At 35.1% G+C, this 23,727-nt stretch overlaps 1 protein-coding gene across 8 annotated transcripts in view; it reads left to right on the top strand.

Moving 5' to 3' along the window:
- The window catches only part of STK3 (serine/threonine kinase 3), a 287,918-nt gene that overhangs the window by 181,049 nt on the left and 83,142 nt on the right, over positions 1-23,727 (top strand). For all 8 annotated transcript variants that reach the window (XR_014018704.1, XM_081265613.1, XM_081265612.1 and 5 more), the window contains one exon: positions 21,836-22,028. Coding sequence is in view for 7 of the 8 variants with exons in the window: in XM_081265613.1 (XP_081121739.1) it covers positions 21,836-22,028 (193 nt within the window). In the remaining variant the exon portion in view is untranslated. The remainder of the gene's footprint in view (positions 1-21,835; positions 22,029-23,727) is intronic.

Below are 23,727 nucleotides of genomic sequence, written 5' to 3'. Positions count from 1 at the left end.
ATGTTGGCTGTTGTAGGCCTTTTCCCTTTCTATATAATCTTTAGGATCATTTTGTCAACATTTACAGATTAGCTTATTGGAATTTTTATTGGATGGAATTGAATCTGTACATTAAGATAAAAGAAATGATGTCTTGACAATATTTAGTTTTCTAGTCCACTAACTTGTAATGACTCTCTATTTATATAATTTGTTTCTTGCATCACATACATAGATTCTGTATTTTTATATGTTAGACCCAAATGTTCATGTTTTTTTCTTGATATTATCAAAAAGAGATTTTTAAAATTTTCTTATTCCAGTTGTTTATTGCCATCTGTGTCCTTGCCATACTCACATAAAGCTTGTAGGAGTGATCCCCCCACCCCGTGGTGTTGAGGATTGAACCCAGGTTCTTGCACATGCCAGGAGTTTTGTACCATCAGGAGTTTTGGGGGACATTTTTGGAAATTTTCTACAAAAATAATTATGTTATCTGTGAATAAGATATTTATTTTTGCCAGTCTTTATACTGTTTATTTTATTATACTAATGGGTGTTCATTTTCTTTAATTCTTTAATTATGTTTAATAATGTTTCTTTAGTAATGTTTTATATGCTCCATACATTCCTTTTTCTTCTCTTTCCCTTCTTTATTTCTTCTGTTTGTTGTTGTTGAGATGAGATCTTTCTATATTGCCCAGGCTGGTCTTGATATCCTAGGCTCAAGTGATCCTCAGGCCTTGCCTTACCCTGCCAAGTAGCTAGGACTACAGAGGTGTACCACCGCATCCAACCCTGAGTGCATTTATTTTTCTGTTTCAGAGGATGTCTTCTTTTCATTAACAAATATTGATATAGAAGATAAGACGTGGTGTTTATTTGTAAGATATTGTTGGCTAGTGAATGAGTCAATAAGTAAACTGATGACACTCCTAATGCAGTGAACGAGTAAGTGATTGCAATTATACATAAAGAATAGGAATTGTTGTTTTATTACTTTTTGTTTTCTAACTTTTCACCTTCTTCAAAAAAAAAAAAAAAAAAGGCCCTTTTTCTGCTTGTATTGTCAGTCAGCCACATTATCCACTCTGAGGCCTTTCTCCTAAGTCTAAGAATGTATTTATCTTTTGACCATTGAAAAACTTTATGGAAAAAGACAATCATTCATAACAGAATTTTTGAAAGAATAATCAAAACCTTTTTTTTTCACTCTCCCCACACTCATCCCACCTCTTACATTGTAGCTGAAATATTCTCCAGCAATTCTGTCTTCATGGTGACTTTCTGGGTAAGATGAGAATACTTTAGCACCTATTTAATGGCTCATCCTAGTCATTTTGTGTAACAGGGAGTTGGATATATAGATCTGAATCCCAGGAGAGAACTCAAGATATTAAGGAATCAGTGCTTTCTACAGTTGGCAGTTAAACAATGATTAGATACAGAGGATTGCTCAAAAAGTATTTAAAGAAAAACCTATGTTGCTACTTTTGCTTGGACATATTAACCATTGCTTTCTCTGGAAAGAGGGAACCTTTCATGGTGCTCTTCTTGGCTCAGCTGGTCAATTTCTCCTGTATGTTCCAGTGATTATACTTTGTTTAGTTCTATGAGGATGTTTATCTCATGGTATTTGTTTAGTTTCTCAATTTCTTCATTAAAGTCTGTTTTTCTCAAGGAAAAAAGGTATATCTTAGTAGACTGACACACAGTATTTATTATGAATATATTTAATTGGTAAATACTGAAACTATAAATACATATATAAACTGCTTTATACTAGGTTTTACCTGAATTTTTTATTTCTTGTTTTTTTGGAAAGTACTACAAAATTATTGTCACAGAATGTACACGTTGAATATCCCAAATTAGAAAATCCGAAATCTTAAGTGCTATGAAAGCTGAAATCTTTTGAGCACTGACATGACTCCAGAAGTGAAAAATTTCATGTCTGACCTCATGTAATGGGTTTCAGTGAAAATGCAGGGACACTAAAATATTGCAGAAAATCACCTTCAGGCTATGTTTGTAAAGAGTATATAAAACAATTGAATTTCATGTTAGACTTGTGTCTCCTAAGATATCTCATTATTTATATGCAAGTATTCCTAAAATCTGAAGGAATCTGGAACCCTTCTGATGACAAGCATTTCAGATAAGGAATACTCAACTTGTATGTACATTTAAAAGTTAATAAGGTATATAATTATACATGAGGTATATAATTGTAGCATTTACCAATGCTAAAGTCAATTATGTGATGAATATTTGGGTTGTGAGGGAGTGTATCATTTTTTGCTTAGCTTAACATTGTCTGTCCCCAAATTCCTTTTTTATCACGAGTTTCAGTAATGTAAATTGCGTGTTAAAATTAATGCTGTTATTTTAGTGTGTTTTTTTGTGACTTGTATGTTTTTAAGGTTGATTTCTTCAAATCATTTAATAATATCATTTTTAAATTTATGCAAGCAAAAATTATTTTGTTGAATCTGTATTTTTAAAGTTTTTGTTTGTTCTTAAACACCATCATAAAGGAGCAGAAAAGAATGAAAAAAATTCTTTTCAGGAATTAGCTCATATATATATATATATATATATATATATATATATATATATATTTATAGGAATGTGAGATACAGTCAGAAGTCTTTGTAGAAAAGCAATTTACAAGGCATTGATAAAGTAATATGAATATATATTTCCTGTCATATGCTTTTATTACTTTTGTGGACTCAACAGCTGCTCATTGAGCTTCAGGTATTATGTGCAAGTCATTGTGGAAATTACCAAATTTATATGATTTCCATTGACCTTAAGAAACATAAATATCACTCTTATAAAATATAACTGCTTTTTAAAAAATATAATGATATATGATATGAAGGTAGTTAAAGTATTCTAAATATCTCAAATTTAAAAATATAAGTGGTCACCAATTTGGTTACAAAAAATATTAATATTATATTAGTAAATATTTTGACCTGTTTTACGAACCTATTTGTCTAAATCTCCAGTTAATAGAATTTTAGTCTTTTGTCTTTGTTGCCCTCTTGTGGACTTTTAATGAACTGCTTGTAACAACATAATAACTTTTAAAGGTGTTACTCTTATTCTAAAATATTTGATTTACAGTCTCCTTTATATTTTGTTAATCTTTTGACATGCTTTTGGCTTGGAGAGAAAAAATTAAAAAGTCATGGTTAAGGTTGCTTTTACCTCTTAATCTACTCTGTTGTACATCTGTGTTGTGCATAGGGAATGGAAGATAATATTTTGTTTGGAAATTTTTAGTATAATGCCAAGAACTTGTTCGGTCTTGCATCATGGTGCCTCTGAAGTCCTGCCCACACGCCTTCTCACCATTTAGGCTTGTTGTACTGATGAATAAGTCTTTTATGACTCTTGGAGATCCTAAATGCTTTGATGTAACTTTAAAACATGCCTGTGAACATGCAAAAAGTTAGGATCCATGAAATTTCTGTTTGTTAGAGACAGGTATGTCAAAGACAGCAGCTGTATAAGCTATTATGATGGTTTTGTAGTGAAATGGATGGACCACCTACTTATAGCAGTGAGAAGAAACTTCATTCTTTGTTCAGATTTTTAGATACTGAAAATCTTAGTCATTTTAAGTGGTTGAATATCTGTTTGTTACTTTGTGTGTGTGTGTGTGTGTGTGTGTGTGTGTGTGTGTGTGTGCCTGTCAGATATGGAAATGGTGCTTGAGGGCAGCTCTGTGAAAGAGAACCTTTTTTTGTTTGTTTGTTTTCTCAGTAGTTCTTATCTCAGTTAGGTTGAACATGGTAATGATGAGACCAGATTTAACCAGTTGATCCTACTCTGGATCATTTCACTGGTACAGAAAGAACAAACAGATACAACCTTATATATTATAACAAAGACAATGGAGTAAGTGCAATCCTTAACTGTATTTGGAAGTGAAATTTGCTCATAATTCTCTGTTGGGTCACTTAAGTAATTTTATCTTGCTATAAGAAAGAATTAATAGGACTCTTCTATGATTGGAGACATTGAGGCAAATATGAAATAGAGTTCTTTAATTTTTTTGCCTTTTCTAACTCAAGTAATGATTAAAATGTACATGTGTTAGTCTTAAGTAATCACCAGCCACCAAATTCAGTTATGTACAGGGAGTGGAGTGAAAGATTTCTGCCGTGGTTTTCCTGTTTTATGCTTATCTCCTTGAAGTTGCACTGCACATGCTTTGTTGACTTCTTCATTGACTCATTTGCCGTAAATAGTTAGTTTTGTTTCCTTCATCATGCCCTGAAGTAGAGAAGTCCATTAAGTCATATTTTGGTTTTTAAAATCAGCGTCATCTATTTTGTTTTGTCTTAATTTATTTAAATCAGCATCTTTTAACAGCTTTCTCTTTAGAATATTTGGTCTCTTGGTCCAGAATATTGTAGCTATTTTCTATTATGTCTGACTGTTGGAAAGTTTCTAGAATATGTTGGGGTTTTTTCCCCCATAATTTCATTCAGATTTGACTTGGCATTTCAGTTGCTATAGGACCCTTTTTAGTATAGATTCTAATTAACCTGGAATCTGGATTTTAGTAACAGCTTTTTGGGGGGATGGGGATACCAGGGATTGAACCCAGGGGCACACAACCACTGAGACACATCTCTAGCTGTTTTTAAATATTTTATGTAGAGACAGGATCTCACCAAGTTGCCCAGGCTGGCTTTGAACTTGAGATCCTCCTGCCTCAGCCTCCCAAGCCACTGGGATTACAGGCATGTGTCATTATGCCCAGCTTTCAGTAATAGCTTTCTGATTCCAGTCTCCTTTTTTAGTCCTGTTCCTCACCAGTTCATCCTTTAATTTCCATAGTTCCTATCACTTCTCTGCCAAGCAACTTATTTAGGTTTCTGCTGTTTAAAGCATTCTGTAAGCTATAGGCCATCCCTTATTGCTTTTCATTATAGCCAGAATATTTCCACTTTTGTGTCTCTCATCTGTTTTTATACTATGATCCAGCATTCTAAGGATCCTAACTTAATTCTAAGGGACAAGGGTGTCTTAATTCTCGTGTTCATTATTTTTGGCTCTTCTCAGTAGCATGTTTATTCACATATTTGTCTTTGGGATTGTGAGCTTTTGTCTTTGGGATTGTGAGCTTTTGTGTGTCTGTATTTTATCTCATAAAATAATGTCATCTCTAGTTTGAGGGTTCAATATAAATGAATTCCTCTAGAATGTATTTGCATTTGTTTGTATCAGTCATTTGTGGTGTTACCATACTGTTTTAGTCAGTTTTTTTGCTGCTGTGACTAAAGGACCCAACCAGCATAATTGTAGAGGAGGAAAAGTTTATTTAAGGGCTCATGGTTTCAGAGGTCTCAGTCCATAAGTGGCTGGTTCAAGGTGAGGCAGGATGTAATGTGGAAGAGTGTGGCAGAGGGAACCAGCTCACATGATAATTAGAAAGCAGAGAGTCCTCTTCCCAGATACAAATATATACTCAAAGCCACCCTCCAATTCCCACCTCCTCTAGTCACACCTTACCACTTCATTTACCACTCAGTTAATCCCTGTCATGCATTAAATCACTAATTGGGTTAAGACTCTTTTTTATTATTCATTTATATTTTTATTGGTTTTTTAAAAAATATAAAATGACAGCAGAATGTATTACTTCCAAACTCATTCTATAAGGCCAATATCACCCTGATTCCAAAATCAGGAGAAGACACATCAAAAAAAGAAAGCTTTAGACCAATATCTCTAGTAAACATAGATGCAAAAATTCTCAGTAAAATTCTGGCAAATTGAATACAAAAACATATCAAAAAGATTGAGCACCAAGATCAAGTGGGATTCATCCCAGGGATACAAGGTTGGTTCAACATACTGAAATCAATAAATGTAATTAATCACATCAATAGACTCAAAGATAAGAATCACATGATCATCTTAATAAATACAGAAAAAGCATTTGACAAAATACAGCATCCCTTTATGTTCAAAACACTAAAAAAACTAGGGATAACAGGAACATATCTCAACATCATAAAGGCTATCTATGCTAAGCCCCAGGCCAACACCATTCTAAATGGAGAAAAATTGAAGGCATTCCCTCTGAAAACTGGAACAAGACAGGGATGCCCTCTTTCACCACTTCTATTTAACATAGTTCTTGAAACACTGGCCAGAGCAATTAGATGAAAGAAATTAAAGAGGTAAGTATAGGAAAAGAAGAACTTAAATTAGCACTATTTGCTGACAATATGATATCTAGAAGACCCAAAAAACTTCACCAGAAAACTTCTAGAACTAGTAAATGAATTCAGCAAAGTAGCAGGATATAAAATCAACACCCATAAATCAAAGGCATTTCTGTAAATCAGTGACAAATCCTCTGAGAGGGAACTGAGGAAAACCACCCCATTTACAATAGCCTCAAAAAAAAAAAAAAAAAACAACTTGGGAATCAACTTAATGAAAGAGGTGAAAGATCTATACAATGAAAACTACAGAACCCTAAAGAAGGAAATCAAAGAAGACCTTAGAAGATGGAAAAAGATCTACTTTGCTCTTGGATAGGCAGAATTAATATTATCAAAATGACCATACTACCAAAAACAGATTTAATGCAATTCTGATCAAAATCCCAATAGCATTCTTCATAGAAATAGAAAAAGCAATCATGAAATTCATCTGGAAAAATAAGAGACCCAGAATAGCTAAAGCAATCGTTTGCAGAAAGAGTGAAGCCAGTGGCATCACTATACCAGAACTTGAACTTAAACTATACTACAGAGCAATAGTAACAAAAACAGCATGATATTGGTACCAAAACAGTCAGGTAGACCACTAAATGGTACAGAATAGAGGACACAGAGAATAACCCACAAAACTACAATTATCTTTTATTAGACAAAGGTGCCAAGAACATACATTGGAGAAAAAATAGCCTCTTCAACAAACGGTGCTGGGAAACTGGAAACCCATATGCAACAAAATGACATTAAACCCTTATCTCTCACCAGGCACAAAACTCAACTCAAAGTGGGTTAAGACTCTTACAACCTAGCCATTTCTCCTCTGAACTTTCTTGCACTGTCTCACATGTGAGCTTTTGGGGGGCACCTCACATCCAAACCATAACATGTACTGAGACTGCATTAAGTTAATTTCTGAATATGAAATTCCACAAACCAAGTGGGTAATGTGAAATTGAAAGCCAAACACATGGTTGTAAATTCTAAAGGATGGCTTCCTAACCCCCCACCTTACCCTTAACTCAGGTGAGACTTGTCATGACCTTTGCCTATGGTTAAATTTTTCCTCATTTACCCTTCCACTAAGGATATAGAGCATTAAGATTCCTGACTTCCTGCAGTGGTTCTACTTTGAAGAAAACCCAAAGACCTCTTTTCCTCTTTATCCACCAAATTATAAACCTTATTAAACCAAAATCTTTTATTATAATTATGACATGCCCCTAGGAGCAGCCTTAAGGTCAGATTTATCTTATTGTCATGGCTGTATATATTCTGTGTACCCTGGGGGGGGGGTCTCCCTTACTATCTTGAAAGCTCATTCGTGCATTTATGTTTTTACATTGTTTGTTATTTCATTAGCATCTTTAAGAGGTATTAAAAATAAATCTTACACCCTTGTTTTATTCCTGAAGTACGTTTTTTTTTCATGTTGAAGTAGAATTCATACTCATGAGCATTGTCCATTTGAATAAAAGTCATTATGATCTCTGCTATAAAAGTAATGCTGTAATGTCATGTGATTTTATTTGCAATAAAGAATTGTTTCAGATCCTTTGAGAAATAAAATGGTTCAAAGATGACAAATCCTTTTTAAAATGTTTGAGTGAGTAGCCTTAAAATCATTCATTTGCTGAAGATTTACAAATTCCTTTAAGGTAGTAGGTATGGCAAATGTGAAGATTCCTAATGCAAGGTCTCTGATTATTTCTCAGCATAAATCTGTCTTAGCAGAGGGGTAGGATTTCCTAATAATGTTTTCAAATATTTGTATTCCATGTGGATTTTATGATTCATAAGCTGGATTATCATCAGTACTCTGTTTTGCATTCCTGGCACATGATGGCCACTGATTGAAAATGCTGTTGTATTCCTTACTGAAACTGGCTGCTTTCTGCAGTGGGGAAGCATCTGTTTTGCAGACCTTTTTCTATAAAGTATCAACATGTTTTTCTTCTGCTTTTCTTCACCTGAGGAATAACAGACTACATATAAGTAAAGTGTAATTTTGAAAAAAAAAATTATAAATAAATTTTCTGTTATAAAAATATAAAAGGTACCAGAATTTTAATAGTGCTCTAAAACATCAAGAATAAGTCTAGAATTAATAATTTCTTTAAAAAATGTTGCTAAAATGTTTCTAACACCATCACCAAGTTATTAGTGTTTGAATTTTCTAATTTCATAATAAATTAGTTCTCATTTCATTTGTACTACAGTAATTATTATTTAGGTGCCACCCTCTCATTAGTGAATTGAGTATCATGATTTTTCTATTGCTATTTTTGACTGTCAATTTGTAAATTGATTGGCATTCTTCTGTAAAGTGATTATGTGTATGAGAATAATCTGCAATAAGGACTATCCCTGCAATAAGGACCATCCAAACTTGATCAGTGTTTTTACAGTTTATAGATCATCTGAGATAGTTGCATGAATTTAGAGGTACAAGCTTCATTATTCTTCGTTGTTCTGTCCATTCAGCTCTAACATAGGATTTTTAGCCTTCCTATAGGCTATTTCAGACCAACTAGGTGTTACATTTCCACTGGTCACAGCATTAAATCTTAAAAGAATAAGAGACAAAGAAAATAAAAAAAAAATAAAACAAGTAAATAAACAGCATTAATTTATCATCCCCCCCCCAAAAAAAAGAAATAAGAGACAAATGACTCATACATATAAAAATAGATTATTTTGGGAATAAACTGGTTGCAACAATGATAAAGTGTTAAAGAAGTAGATTTTTAAAAGGAACTGATAGAAAATCCGCTTTTCCCTGTGTCCTAGATGTAGTTAACTGGAAAGAATAAACCCCAACCCTTAAAAAAATTTAACTGACCACATGCAAATCAGTCTTTTGTGTATATGTCATTTTCTTCATCTCAGTTTAGCAAAATGAAAGATGCTCTAGAAAACATGTGATATAAATTAGATTGGACTTGAAATGCTATTTATATTTAAAAGCCTTACATAATTGGAAGTTATATCTTGAGTTTTACCATCAGGAAGACCTTTTTAGAATTCTTACTTCTCTATTTATTTCTTGTATGACCTTGGGCAAATTTGTAAACCTATTTGCACTTCAGGTTTATAATTAGTATAAGAGAGATAATAATACCTCATGGGGTTAATAAGAGAATTAAATGGGAGTAGCCTATAAAAATGTAGAGCTTTACTGTAATGCTTCTAATTTATTGATGGTATCTATGTTTATCATTATTAAATGATCAACCAAATAATTTTAGTTACTAGCAATCTCTTCCCAAAGTTTCTTCAATTGTCATTTTATGTTTATTGCAAGTAGTTCAAATAAAATGGTATCACTAGAACTTTACATAACATTGTCCTTAATTCTGTGTTTTGGGACTACCTCATTTTGAAAAACTTAACATTCATTCAATAAATACATAATGAGAATAATACTTTGAGTTGGCTATCAGGAATAACTTTTTAAAATATGGTTACTGCTCTTTACAGATTTTAGAGTCTAATGGGAAATTCAGACAAGTCAAGTATTTAGACAGTTACAGCATGAAGTAATAAGTGTATGATGAACCTAAGCACAAGATACCACAGGAATGTGGTGACATCTAATTCATTTGTGGGATATTGAGCTGAGAAACTATATATTTGTCATTTTGATATAAAAAGTAGTTGTAATATAAAATACTCCACCCAAATCTATGTTTATGTTTTATGTGTATGTTTACTAACTAGAAGAGAGAAGCTCAAAATATCCAAACCCAAAGTAATGATAAGGAGATGGAAACATTAATTACCCTGATTACCAGTACATGTTGTATGAAAGTATTGAAATATCACACCATGTTCCATAAATGTGTACACTTATACATATGAATCAAAAATTTTAAAAATGTTTAAGGAAAAAAAGACAACTCAAGGGCAACCTTCTTTGTGAGGCCTTTTTCACTTTTTAAAGGCAGAATTAATGAATGTATTATTGGATTTTCCATTGTACTGTCAACACTTCTTATAGCACTTAAAAGATTATTCTGTAGTTTATTGTTCACATGCCAGAAGAATTCTCCTTGACTCAAACATAAAAAACAAAGTGAAACAAAACTGTCTTAACTTATCTTTGTGTCTCCAATGCCTTGTTCACTACTTGAGATGTTACAAATGTATAATAAGTACTCATTGGATGTATTAGTAAGTTAAAATACAATTTAACTCATTCAATAAATAAATATTTGTCAAGTATCTATTGTGTACTAGATATTTTAGCAGTGGGAATTCAAAATTTTTAAAAATTCTCTTGCCTTCATCAGAATTAAATTCTAGAGGTAAAGAAGGCAAGGTACAGACTATGAAGAACACAAAAGAATAAAAGAACAGAGAATGATGGAGGCTTTAGTTTTAATTGAAAGTCACAGAAATTCTCACCAAGGATTTGACAGAGACCTCAGTTAAATAAATTATCAAACTGTCTTATAAAAGAGCATTTCATTCTGAGAGATCAGCCAGTTTAAAGACTCAAAGAGTATTTAATTGCATGATCAAAAAACGTAAGGAGGCCAGTAACTGTAGCTTGGTGAGCAAGAAGGAATGTGATAAGAGATGGGATTGGCAGATGTTACTAGGCCAGATCACATTTAGCCATGATAAAGATATTGAATTATATTCTTAATGTAATGAAAGGCCAAATGCAGAATTTGCACCAAGAGAATAATATGATGAGATCTATATTTCAGAAGGCTCAATCTGTCTATTGTATGTGAGGCTAAGAAAGGCAAGAATGGAAGTGGTGAAAACAGGAGGCTATTCTAATAGTAGTCCAAATGAGTGAAGATGGTGGCCTGGACTAGGATGGACTGAATAATTTGTATGGGACTCTGAGAATAGGAGTTGTTAACATTGTAAGCCAGCATCACTAACCTAAGCATTTAAGCAGATAAAAATTTAAATGTAAGTAAAGTACACATATGTGGTGGAATAATAGGTTAAGAAATTAAAGAACTTCTTTCTTCATTCCAGCACTGCTTTTAAGCATATGTGACTTTAGAGAAGTCTCTTACTTTCTGTGGCCCTTAGTTTTTTCAAATATGAATGAGAGGTAGAACTAACATTTTTCCAACTAGAAAGATTTTTTAAAAAATAAAAGTATATTGAATGGTCACTGTTTGAATACAGAATGAAACACTTCAGTGGATTGAGAAGTATTATAAGACATTATTGTTCATATGATACTTATATTTGTAAAACATTTTATAAAACAAGAGATCATAAATTTAAATGCAAAAGTATGTGATGCATGTTGTAAGTTCTGCAGAAGTTTGGAGAAGAAGAAAACTAACAAAAACTGGACTAGTCATAGAGGTAATAGATACATGATACGTAGGTTTTCTTAAGTGTTTAGAGGGAAGGACATTTTGGGTAAAGAGGACATGAGCAAAGAGGAAATCTTAATGAACATAACATGATATGGGATTATGATATAGGAAAATTCAGTCAAGTTCAGCCTGCTTGAATGTGGGGATATATGAATAGTGGGAAAATAGTGAGGAAGAATGAGATAGAAACAGAGAACATTAAAACCTAGGCAGAAATATTTAGCTTTACTGTGGGCAAGGACTTGGAATCATTATAGATTCTTCAGTAGGAGAATATTGTGATACAAATATTCAGGAAAGATTTGTGTAGTGATGTGTACTTTGAGGACAATTTGAAAGTACTTTTTTCCAGGTAGTATACAGACATTTTGCATACCTTTTTTCATTTAGTCATCATAACATCAATGGAAGAATCTAAAGATCAGAGAATTTAAATAGTTTGTCAAAAGGTCTGATGTCTAGCAAGTGATTTGAGATGAGATTTGAATTAACAATCTGCCTGATTGTAGAAGGTTAGATAGAAGAGTCTTCAGTCAGGAGGTATCACCTGTAGTAACCCAGGTATAAGACAGTGATGCATATACCACCTGTAATAGGAATGGAAGAGGAGATGAATGAAAGAGAACATATTAACTATATATAGGAGTAAAACAGAATGAATAAAATAATATATTGAAGTATTTCTTTTGTGAAGCTAGTGAAAATTACTGTGTTTTGTGGTGGTAACTTAGGAACTGAGGCAGACAGAAAGGAGTAGAGCAATGGAAGGAATAATATTCAATTTGAGAATGTGGTGGAGATATTTTTTTAAACTCCACATATTTATTACTGAACCAACCAAAACCAGTACTACAGAACTTTCATAACTAAAAAAGATCAAATCTGCAGTTAAATACGCCCACTACCCAGTGGTGACATTTTTCAGCTTGATGTAATGAGATGATCATAACCCAGATGCAGCATAGATATGTGTGCCATTTCATGGTATGATTCTTTTAAATATGTATTTTTTAGTTGTAGTTGGACATAATACCTTTATTTTATTTATTTTAATGTGGTGCTGAGGATTGAACCCAGCATCTCACACAAATTAGGTGAGCACTCTACTGCTGGGCCACAACCCCAGCCCCACATGGTATGATTCTTCATAGACCCAGCTTGATTCTCCTCCTGTGTCTCCTCTTTCATTCAAATTCATTGGAAATGGGACAATTTTGCTTTTTTTCTTGGACAGAAATCACTTAATCCTGAGAGTCTTGTGAGAGGATATGATAAGGAACAGAATCAAGCACATGTACCACAATGGCCAAGAAAAGGCAAAGGGTGGGCGAAAATAATTGAGTTTTAGATGTCAATCTGATAAGAGGTTAATATCTAGAGTGCATAATTTCAAAATTCCAGAATGTATAACAACTCTACAATGACAAAACCAAAACTTTATTTCAAAATAATGTGCAAAGGACTTGGTAAACATTTTTCTAAAGAAAATATACAAATGACCACTAAGTATGTGAAAGATAACTCAGTATCAGTGCACTTTAAGAAAATATGAATCAAACCACAGCAAGATTTCACTTCATATTCATTAAGATAGCTGTTATTTTTAAAAATGAAAAAGAATGTGTTGGCAAGGATGTAAAGAAATTGGAAATCTAGTTTTATGGGTTAGTCAAAGTGTCCCCCAGAAGTTCATGTGTGAGACAATGCAAGAAAGTTTAGAAGTAAAATGATTGGTTTATGAGAGTTTTAACCCAATCAATGCATTAATTCCCTAGTAGGGATTAATTGGGTTGTAACTGTAGACATGTAGTGTGTGGATGGAAAAGGTGAGTCATTGTGAGGTGGTGTGCCTTTGGGGTACATATTTTGTCCCTGGTGAGCAAGAGTTCTCTCTTCTTCCTGGTGTCATGTCCTAAGGTACTTTCTTCTGCCATACCCTTGCATCTTGATGTTCTGCCTCATTTTGTGTCCAAAGCAATGAAGTTGGTCATCTATGAACTGAGACCTCTGAAACTGAACCTCAAATAAACTTTTCCTTGTTTTTGTCAGGTCTTTGGTCATAGTAGCAAAAAAAGCTGACCAAAAACATTTAGGCATCACTGGTGGAAATGTAAAATGGTATAGGTACTGTGGAAAACAATTTGGTGACTCCTCAAAAAATGAAACAGAGTTACTAAGCAGTCTATCTGAAAGCAGGGACACCAGAGTTTGTTGCAACATTAGTCACGATAGCCAAAAGTTATAAACAAACCAAATATCCATCAACAAATGAAAGGGAAAATAAAATGTTTAAAGTACATACAATGGTATATCATTCAGTCTTAAAATAGAGCGAAGTTCTAACACATGGTACTACATGGATTAATCTTGATATCCATATACTAAGCGAAATTAGCCCGACACAAAAGAGTATATATTGTATGATTCTACTTATTTGAGGTATATAGAAAAGGCAAATTCATAGGGAAAGAAAGTATGGTACCAGGCATTGGGGAAAGTGGGGAATGAGGAATTATTGTTTATTGGGTACATGCACAATTTCTAAATGAGATGATGAAAAAGTTCTGGAAATGTGTAGTGGTGATGGTTATATAACATTGTGAATGTACTTAATGCCACCGAACTAGACATTTAAAGATCTGTAAAGTGGTATATTTTATATGTATATTTTACCACAATTTAAGAAAAAAAGCTAATGGCTGTTGCAGAAGTTATAAACGTTATTATGCTTATTAGAAAAGAAGGTGCCAACATGTTTAATCTTTTTTTTTTATTGGTTGTTCACAACATTACAAAGCTCTTGACATATCATATTTCATACATTAGAATCAAGTGGGTTATGAACTCCCATTTTTATCCCAAATACAGATTGCAGAATCACATCGGTTACACATCACATTTTTACATACTGCCATATTAGTGACTGTTGTATTCTGCTACCTTTCCTATCCTCTACTATCCCCCCTCCCCTCCCCTCCCATCTTCTCTCTCTACCCCATCTACTGTAATTCATTTCCCTCCATGTTTGTTATCCCATTCCCCTCATAACCTCTTATATGTAATTTTGTATAACAATAAGGGTCTCCCTCTATTTCCATGTGGTTTCCCTTTTTTTCTCCCTTTCCCTCCCACCTCATGTCTCTGTTTAATGTTAATCTTTTCTTCCTGCTCTTCCTGCCTGTTCTGTTCTTAGTTGCTCTCATTATATCAAAGAAGACATTTGGTATTTGTTTTTTAGGGATTGGCTAGCTTCACTAAGCATAATCTGCTCTAGTGCCATCCATTTCCCTGCAAATTCCGTGATTTTGTCATTTTTTAGTGCTCGGTAATACTCCATGGTGTATAAATGCCACATTTATTTTTATCCATTCATCTATTGAAGGGCATCTGGGTTGATTCCACAGTCTAGCAATTGTGAATTGTGCTGCTATGAACATCGATGTGGCAGTATCCCTGTAGTGTGCTCTTTTAAGGTCTTCAGGGAATAGTCCGAGAAGGGCAATAGCTGGGTCAAATGGTGGTTCCATTCCCAACTTTCCCAGGAATCTCCATACTGCTTTCCAAATTGGCCGCACCCATTTGCAGTCCCACCAGCAGTGTACAAGAGTACCCTTTTCCCCACATCCTCGCCAGCACTCATTGTTGTTTGACTTCATCATGGCTGCCAATCTTACTGGGGTGAGGTGGTATCTTAGGGTGGTTTTGATTTGCATTTCCTTGACTGCTAGAGATGGTGAGCATTTTTTCATGTACTTGTTGATTGATTGTATGTCCTCCTCTGTGAAGTGTTTGTTCATGTCCTTGGCCCATTTGTTGATTGGGTTATTTGTTTTCTTATTGTCTAATTTTTTGAGTTCTTTGTATACTCTGGATATTAGGGCTCTATCTGAAGTGTGAGGAGTAAAAATTTGTTCCCAGGATGTAGGCTCCCTATTTACCTCCCTTATTGTTTCTCTTGCTGAGAAAAAACTTTTTAGTTTAAGTAAGTCCCATTTGTTGACTCTTGTTATTAACTCTTGTGCTATGGGTGTCCTATTAAGGAATTTTGAGCCCGACCCCACAATCTGTAGATCGGAGCCAACTTTTTCTTCTATCAGACGGAGAGTCTCTGATTTGATATCTAGCTCCTTTATCCACTTTGAGTTGACTTTTGTGCATGGCGAGAGGAGGGGATTCAGTTTCATTTTGTTGCATATGGATTTCCAGTTTTCCCAACACCATTTGTTGAAGATGCTATCCTTCCTTCATTGCATGTTTTTAGCTCCTTTATCAAATGTAAGATAGTTGTAGCTTTGTGGGTTAGTCTCTGTGTCCTCTATTCTGTACCATTGGTCCACCCGCCTGTTCTGGTACCAGTACCATGCTGTTTTTATTACTATTGCTCTGTAATAAAGTTTGAAATCTGGTATCGCTATACCACCTGATTCACACTTCCTGCTTAGAATTGTTTTTGCTATTGTGGGTCTTTTATTTTTCCATATGAATTTCACGATTGCTTTATCTATTTCTACAAGAAATGCCATTGGGATTTTGATTGGCATTGCATTAAACCTATAGAGAACTTTTGGTAATATCGCCATTTTGATGATGTTAGTTCTGCCTATCCATGAACAAGGTATATTTTTCCATCTTCTAAGATCCTCTTCTATTTCTCTCCTTAGGGTTCTGTAGTTTTCATTGTATAGGTCTTTCACCTCTTTTGTTAGGTTGATTCCCAAGTATTTTATTTTTTTTGAGGATATTGTGAATGGAGTGTTTTTCCTCATTTCCATTTCAGAAGTTTTGTCACTGATATACAGAAATGCCTTTGATTTATGCATGTTGATTTTATATCCTGCCACTTTGCTGAATTCATTTATTAGTTCTAGTAGTTTCTTTGTAGACCCTTTTGGGTCTTCTAGGTATAGAATCATGTCATCCGCAAATAGTGATAATTTAAGTTCTTCTTTTCCTATTTTTATGCCTTTAATTTCTTTCACCTGTCTAATTGCTCTGGCCAGTGTTTCGAGAACTGTATTGAATAGAAGTGGTGATAGGGGGCATCCCTGTCTTGTTTCAGATTTTAGAGGGAATGCCTTCAATTTTTCTCCATTCAGAATGATGCTAGCCTGAGGCTTAGCATAGATAGCTTTTACAATATCGAGGTAAGTTCCTGTTATCCCTAGTTTTTCTAATGTTTTGAACATAAAGGGATGCTGTACTTTGTCAAATGCTTTTTCTGCGTCTATCGAGATGATCATATGGTTCTTATCTTTAAGTCTATTGATGTGGTGAATAACATTTATTGATTTCCGTATATTGAACCATCCTTGCATCCCAGGGATGAATCCTACTTGATGATGGTGCACAATTTTTTTGATGTGCCTTTGTATCCGATTTGCCAGAATTTTATTGAGGATTTTTGCATCTAGGTTCATCGGAGATATTGGTCTGTAGTTTTCTTTCTTTGAGGTGTCTTTGTGTGGTTTCGGAATCAGGGTGATGTTGGCCTCATAGAATGAATTTGGTAGAACTCCTCTTTTTCTATTTCCTGAAATAACTTGAAAAGTATTGGTATTAATTCTTCTTTAAAGGCTTTGTAAAACTCCGCTGTATACCCATCCGGTCCTGGGCTTTTCTTGGTTGGAAGTCTTTTGATTGCTTCTTCTATTTCATCTATTGATATTGGTCTGTTTAAGTTGTGAGTATCCTCCTGACTCAGTCTGGGCAAATCATATGACTTAAGGAATTTATCGATGTCTTCACTATCTTCTATTTTATTGGAATATAGGTTTTCAAAATAATTTCTAATTGTCTTCTGTATTTCTGAAGCGTCTGTTGTAATATTGCCTTTCTCATCCCGTATGTTAGTAATTTGAGTTCTCTCTCTTCTTCTCTTCGTTAGTATGGCTAGGGGTCTGTCGATCTTATTTATTTTTTCAAAGAACCAACTTTTTGTTTTGTTAATTTTTTCAATAGTTTCTTTTGTTTCAATTTCATTGATTTCTGCTCTGATTTTAATTAATTCTTGCCTTCTGCTACATTTGCTGTTGTTTTGCTCTTCCTTTTCTAGGGCTTTGAGATGAAGTGTGAGCTCATTTATTTGTTGGTTTTTCCTTTGTTTGAGGAATGACCTCCAGGCGATGAATTTCCCTCTTAAAACTGCTTTCATTGTGTCCCATAGATTCCGATATGTTGTGTCTGTATTTTCATTTATCTCTAAGAATTTTTTGATTTCCTCCTTTATGTCTTCTGTAACCCATTGATCATTCAGTAACGTATTGTTCATTGTCCATGTGATGTAGGATTTTTCCTTCCTTCTTTTATCACTGATTTCCAGTTTCATTCCATTATGGTCTGATAAAGTGCATGGTATTATCTCTACCCCTTTATATTTACTGAGGATTGCCCTATGGCATAATATATGATCTATTTTTGAGAAGGATCCATGTGCTGCTGAGAAAAAAGTATATCCACTTGATGATGGTTGATATATTCTATATATGTCAGTTAAGTCTAGGTTATTGATTGTGATATTGAGGTCAATAGTTTCTTTATTCAACTTTTGTTTGGAGGATCTGTCCAATGGTGAGAGAGGAGTGTTGAAGTCACCCATGATTATTGTGTTGTGGTCTATTTGATTCTTGAACTTGAGGAGAGTTTGTTTTATGAACGTCGCAGCGCCATTATTTGGTGCATAAATATTGATAATTGTTACATCTTGTTGGTGTATGGTTCCTTTTAACAGTATATAATGTCCTTCCTTATCCCTTTTGATTAACTTAGTCTTGAAGTCGATTTTATTCGATATGAGAATGGCCACCCCTGCTTGCTTACGAGGACCATGTGCGTGGTATATTTTTTCCAAACCTTTCACCTTGAGCCTGTGTATGTCTTTTCCAATCAGATGTGTCTCCTGGAGGCAGCATATTGTTGGATTTGTTTTTTTAATCCATGTTACCAGCCTATGTCGCTTTATTGGAGAGTTTAAGCCATAAACGTTTAGAGTTACTATTGATATATGGTTTGTACTTCCTGCCATGTTTGATTATTTATCTCTTTTTTTTTCTAATTTAGTTTGTTTCTCCATGATTAGCTTTCTCCCCGTCCTCTATCTTTACCGAGGCACTTCCCGCTGATGGTTTTGGTTATTGTTTTTCATTTCTTCCTCGTGTAGAGTTTTGCTCAAGACGCTTTGCAATGCTGGTTTTCTGGCTACAAATTCTTTTAGCTTTTGTTTATCATGAAAGATTTTTATTTCATTGTCGTATCTGAAGCTTAATTTTGCTGGATACAGAATTCTTGGTTGGCATCCATTGTCTTTCAGTGTTTGAAATATGTTGTTCCAGGATCTTCTCTCTTTCAGCGTCTGTGATGAAAAATCCGTTGTTAACCTTATTGGTTTACCCCTAAATGTCATCTGCCTCTTTTCTCTTGTAGCTTTTAATATTTTCTCTTTGTTCTGTATATTGGATATCTTCATAACAATGTGTCTTGGCGTTGGTCTACTGTGATTTTGTATGCTCGGTGTCCTGTATGCATCTATAATTTGTATATCTGTCTCCTTTTTTATTTCTGGAAAGTTTTCTGTAATTATTTCATTCAGCAAGTTACTCATTCCCTTGGCATGAATCTCTGTGCCTTCCTCTATCCCGATGACTCGTAAGTTTGGTTTTTTTAAGTTATCCCAAATCTCTTGGATGTTTTTCTCGTGATTTTTTACCAGCCTATCTGAGTTGGCTAGACTCTTTTCAAGATGATATATTTTGTCTTCATTATCTGACGTTCTGGCTTCTACTTGCTCCACTCTGTTAGTGATACTCTTGATTGAGTTTTTAATTTGGTTTATCGTTTCCTTCATTTCTAGAATTATTGTTTGATTTTTTTTTATAATCTCTATCTCCTGATAAAGATGCTTAACTTCTTCTTTTATCTGTTTATGTGATTCATTTTCAATGTGATCTTTAAGGTTCCTTTCCATCTGTCTAAGGTGTTCCTTGAGTTCTTTATATGGCCATTTTTCTGATGACTCCAGGTCCTCCTGAATATTTAGGCTGTCCTTCATTGTTTGTACTCCTTTTCTTCCTTGCTTTTTTATGCTCATGATACTTCTTGTTTTGTTTGACTACTGAGTTACTGTTTACTCTTATAAATTTATTTGATGCTTGGGAGGAGAAGTATTAGAAGGGAAGGGAAGAAGTCACTAAAGAGAGTGAGTGTTGGCAGGTAGAATTCAAGAAAGGGGGAATAAGAAAATTGAAAAGAAATGAAGAGACAAAAGAAAAAAAGTGAAAAGAAAGAAAGAAAAAACGAAAAAATAAAAATTTAAAACCAAAAAAAAATTATAATGATAATAAGCAAATGGAAATTAAAGTTTAAACAATAATAGTAATAATAATAGAATAAAAAGAATTTAAAAAATTGAAACCATTAATAAGAAAGTTGAAGAGCAACAACAACATCAACAACAAAAAGTGAAAATAAAATTTAAAAAAAAATACCAATAATAATCATTAAAAAAATAATAATAATAATGAATGCAGTCATAGAGCTCAATTAACTTCTCTTCCAGTAGGTGGGAACTGGGCCAGGCTTCTCTTCTTGATGGGTGGGAACCAATCACTGTTCCTCAGCTCTTCTTCCCAGACTGTGCGGGTCTCCAATCCTGAGTGCCTAGGGCCTTCTCTTGTGGTTCCTCAAGCCAGGCCCCGCTCACCTGTGAAGCTCGCCACAATACTGGCTACACGCTGGGTCTGCTGCTCCTGGGAGCCCTGTTTCCATGGATGCCTGGGCACACCCTTTCTGTTTGCCTCCCTCAGACCCTAAGTTTGTAGGGCTTGGGGCTGAGGACCCCCAGCGAATTTGTTTGCCCTCAGGTAGCAACTCCCCTGGTAGCTGGTGCAAGGGACCTCTGTTGTCAGCAGAGGGATACCCTGGGTCTGACTGTCGTGCTCAGTTGGCTTTTACCTCTGTGAGTTCAGGTGGGCCAACTAGTTATTTCAGCGGGATCATTAGTGCTGAGTCACTAGAAGCAGGCGAACCAGAACTAGAATACAGACTGTTCACCCGGGATCCCCTTCAGCTCAACAGTGCCTAGTGGTCCTGAGTGAACAGTATTTTGACAGTTTACTTCTCCCTATGCTCGCACAGCTGAAGGGGTTAGAGACTTGATCTCTCCGCGTCTGCCACCATGTTGGATCACTTAGATTTTAAATTGTCACTCATCTTATCAGCTGTTCCATTTAACTCGGCAGCTCACTCGCGCGGTGAAGAATTTGCTCTATGGTGCTCCGCGGGAAGCGGCGGCGGCGGTGGCCCAGATGTGGCCTTCGGGACCCCCGGGGAGGGGGGTGCGGGCTGGGGGAGGGGAGGTAGCGCCTCGGGGCCGTGCGGGCCGGGTACCGGACACGCAGGAGAGCGGGCGGGGTGGGGGAAAGAAATTGAGATCTAGATTTAGGGACTGAGCGTGGGAGGAGAGACGGCGGGGGAGAAGCAAAGCGGAAAGGCGGAGAGGAGAAGGAGAAGGGGCCGAGGGAGCCGGGCAGCTCGGGCTGCAGCCTTACTGCTCGCGCTGAAGTCGTGATGGACTCACTTTACCTTGGCTGGAGTCGTGGCGGATTCCCTCCACCTAGGCCCCTTTCTTGACACGGTGCTGAGTCTTTGTCGACAGATCTCCTTTAATGATCTTTACTTCATCTTTTAAGAGGCGGCAACATACGCTGCGGACGCGGCAGTGCGGAGCACGGAGTGGCTTACTCACTTCCCGCCGCCATCTTCTCCAGGAATCAACATGTTTAATCTTAAAGGTGTTCTCTTTTGTATGCTTATTTACTTTGTCACCTTTTTTATGTATTTGTTGATGATTTACCTATCTTAATTCTTATTTCAAAAGCATCTAATAGTCTTCTGTTTCATAAAACAGTTTTTGTTGTTTAAGGTTTTTGTTTTGTTTTTCTTTATTTGAGTCAGGGTCTCACTAAGTTGCTGAGGCTGGCCTCAAACTTGTGATCCTTCTGTCTCAGCATCCTAAGAGTCACTGGGATTATAGGGGTGTGCACCTGGTTTTCCTTGAGTTTTAATTACTGAAAACCTTAGATTATTTTTCATACTTTTAACTCTTAAATATCATTTGTGTATGTTTACCTTAAGATTAATTGTAATAGTAGTATTTTTATCATTAGTAAAGATGTAATATATGTGTACTCTTGTTAAGAATTAAGAAATGCAGCTGTTTTAGAGAAGTCTTTCTTCACTATGGTGATTTGCTTGCAGGATGAAGATGAGCTGGATTCCCACACCATGGTGAAGACTAGTTCAGAAAGTGTGGGCACAATGCGGGCTACGAGCACAATGAGTGAAGGAGCCCAGACCATGATTGAACATAACAGTACTATGTTAGAGTCTGACCTGGGGACCATGGTTATAAACAGTGAAGACGAGGAAGAAGAAGATGGAACTATGAAAAGTATGTGGCTTTTCCCGTTGAATATTAATTTTCTCTTTTGAAAGTGTTCAAGGAACCAGGGTAGTTCTGTATTAATTTTTAGAGCCAGATATGGAAAATTTTGTTTCTTGATTTTTGACAGTTAATATAGCACAAAGGAATGCATTTTTAACTTAGGATTATCAAATTTTTTTTCTGTTGAAAGTTGCTAGCCATAATTTGATTTCTAAAGTATTCAAGAAAAAAAGAAGATAGTGTTCCTAACATTTACTTTTCCAATTAAAAAAGTAAACCTAAAATTCTGTTCCAATAAGTACAGCATAATATTATTTCATGTTGTCTAAATTAGCAGTTAAGCCACAGAGACGGGAGTACTATAGAAAGAAATGAGAGATGAAGTAAGAAAATAAGAAACACTAGCAAGAAGTATCAGGAGACAGGGGTACTCACAGAGAAAGTTCCATTCCATGCATATTTACTGTTGCTTATCATTTGTGTTTGAGGCGCAATGCCAGGGGTACTGCAGGGGCTGAAATGCTGGTTAAACCGTTCTCTCTGACCTCTGTCACTTACAGAATGATAAAGATAGGGGATCTTCCATGGACTAGCATTTCTTTCTTAAAATAAGTTTTAAAAAAAGTTTTTGAAGATACTACAGTTAACAGTGCAGGCAGAACATTGTGATTTCACAGTGATAGGTAGAAACAGATAATTATCTCTTCATCTCTCCTGACCTTTTTCTTCTTTTCCTCCTGCTACCCTCGTCCTATGTGGTTAATGTTGAAGTCTAAGCACTAGATGTTTTCTTCTATATAGCTTTGCTTCTAAATGGTAGGAAAGCAGGATTACATGATTGCTGCCATCATAGAGCTTAGAAAGTTATAAATAATCAGGTGGAACTGCAAAATGAATATTGGAATTTCCTCTCTTGACATTTCTATTTTCTTTTTGCCTACCCCTTTCTCTTTGCAACTGCCTCTACGTTGCTGTTACCTCTCTGAGGTCCTGCCTCATAGCTTTAAGTTATTAGCCTCACTGTGCTGCTTTCTTCACATTGTGATTGCATACTTTGAAGGGGAAAGTCATGAAGCATGAAATGCAAACCGATTGTTAATCCTAGAAGAATGGTGAAGTTTATAAATTTTCTATCTCCTACCACTTGTGGATCTACTACTTTGCCCTGTGGATCTACTACTTTGCCCTGGAAAACAGCCTAAATCTTTGATTTTCCAAAATTTCTAGCTGGTCTTCTGAATAGAACAGACCTTCTGCATCTATAACATATCGAACTCAAATGCATAAAGATGTTCTTGTGGCCTCCAAAGCCATTGGTGTTTGGGTACAAGTCATATGTCCTGTAGATCAAAAATACCTGTTGTTAAGGTAGTTAACATATTTCCCATCAGCATATAGCATACTTTTCTGCAACTGATAAAATTCTTTCAATCAAAACACAGGTTTTTTAGCATATAAGTTAGAAGATCTGGAGTGCTTTATTATATCTAATGAACTCCAGAGCTTCCTAAAAAACTATATAAACAGCTTTCATGTAGTTGTAATTCAACATCAGTATATGTACAGTGGATAAAAAATGAGTCTTCATGGAATCTCATTTATGTTAAGTTATTATATTTCAAGAAAATAGTGATGATGATTTGTCAAGCATCATACTTTAAAATCACACCACAGATTTCCACAAAATTCATGTTGTGATGTGTAG

The sequence above is a fragment of the Spermophilus citellus genome, assembly GCF_964194105.1.
Source record: "Spermophilus citellus genome assembly, chromosome: 14".
Classification (NCBI taxonomy): Eukaryota; Metazoa; Chordata; class Mammalia; order Rodentia; family Sciuridae; genus Spermophilus; species Spermophilus citellus.
The sequence above is the reverse complement of the archived record's forward strand: the minus strand, read 5'-3'. Positions and strand labels throughout refer to the sequence as shown.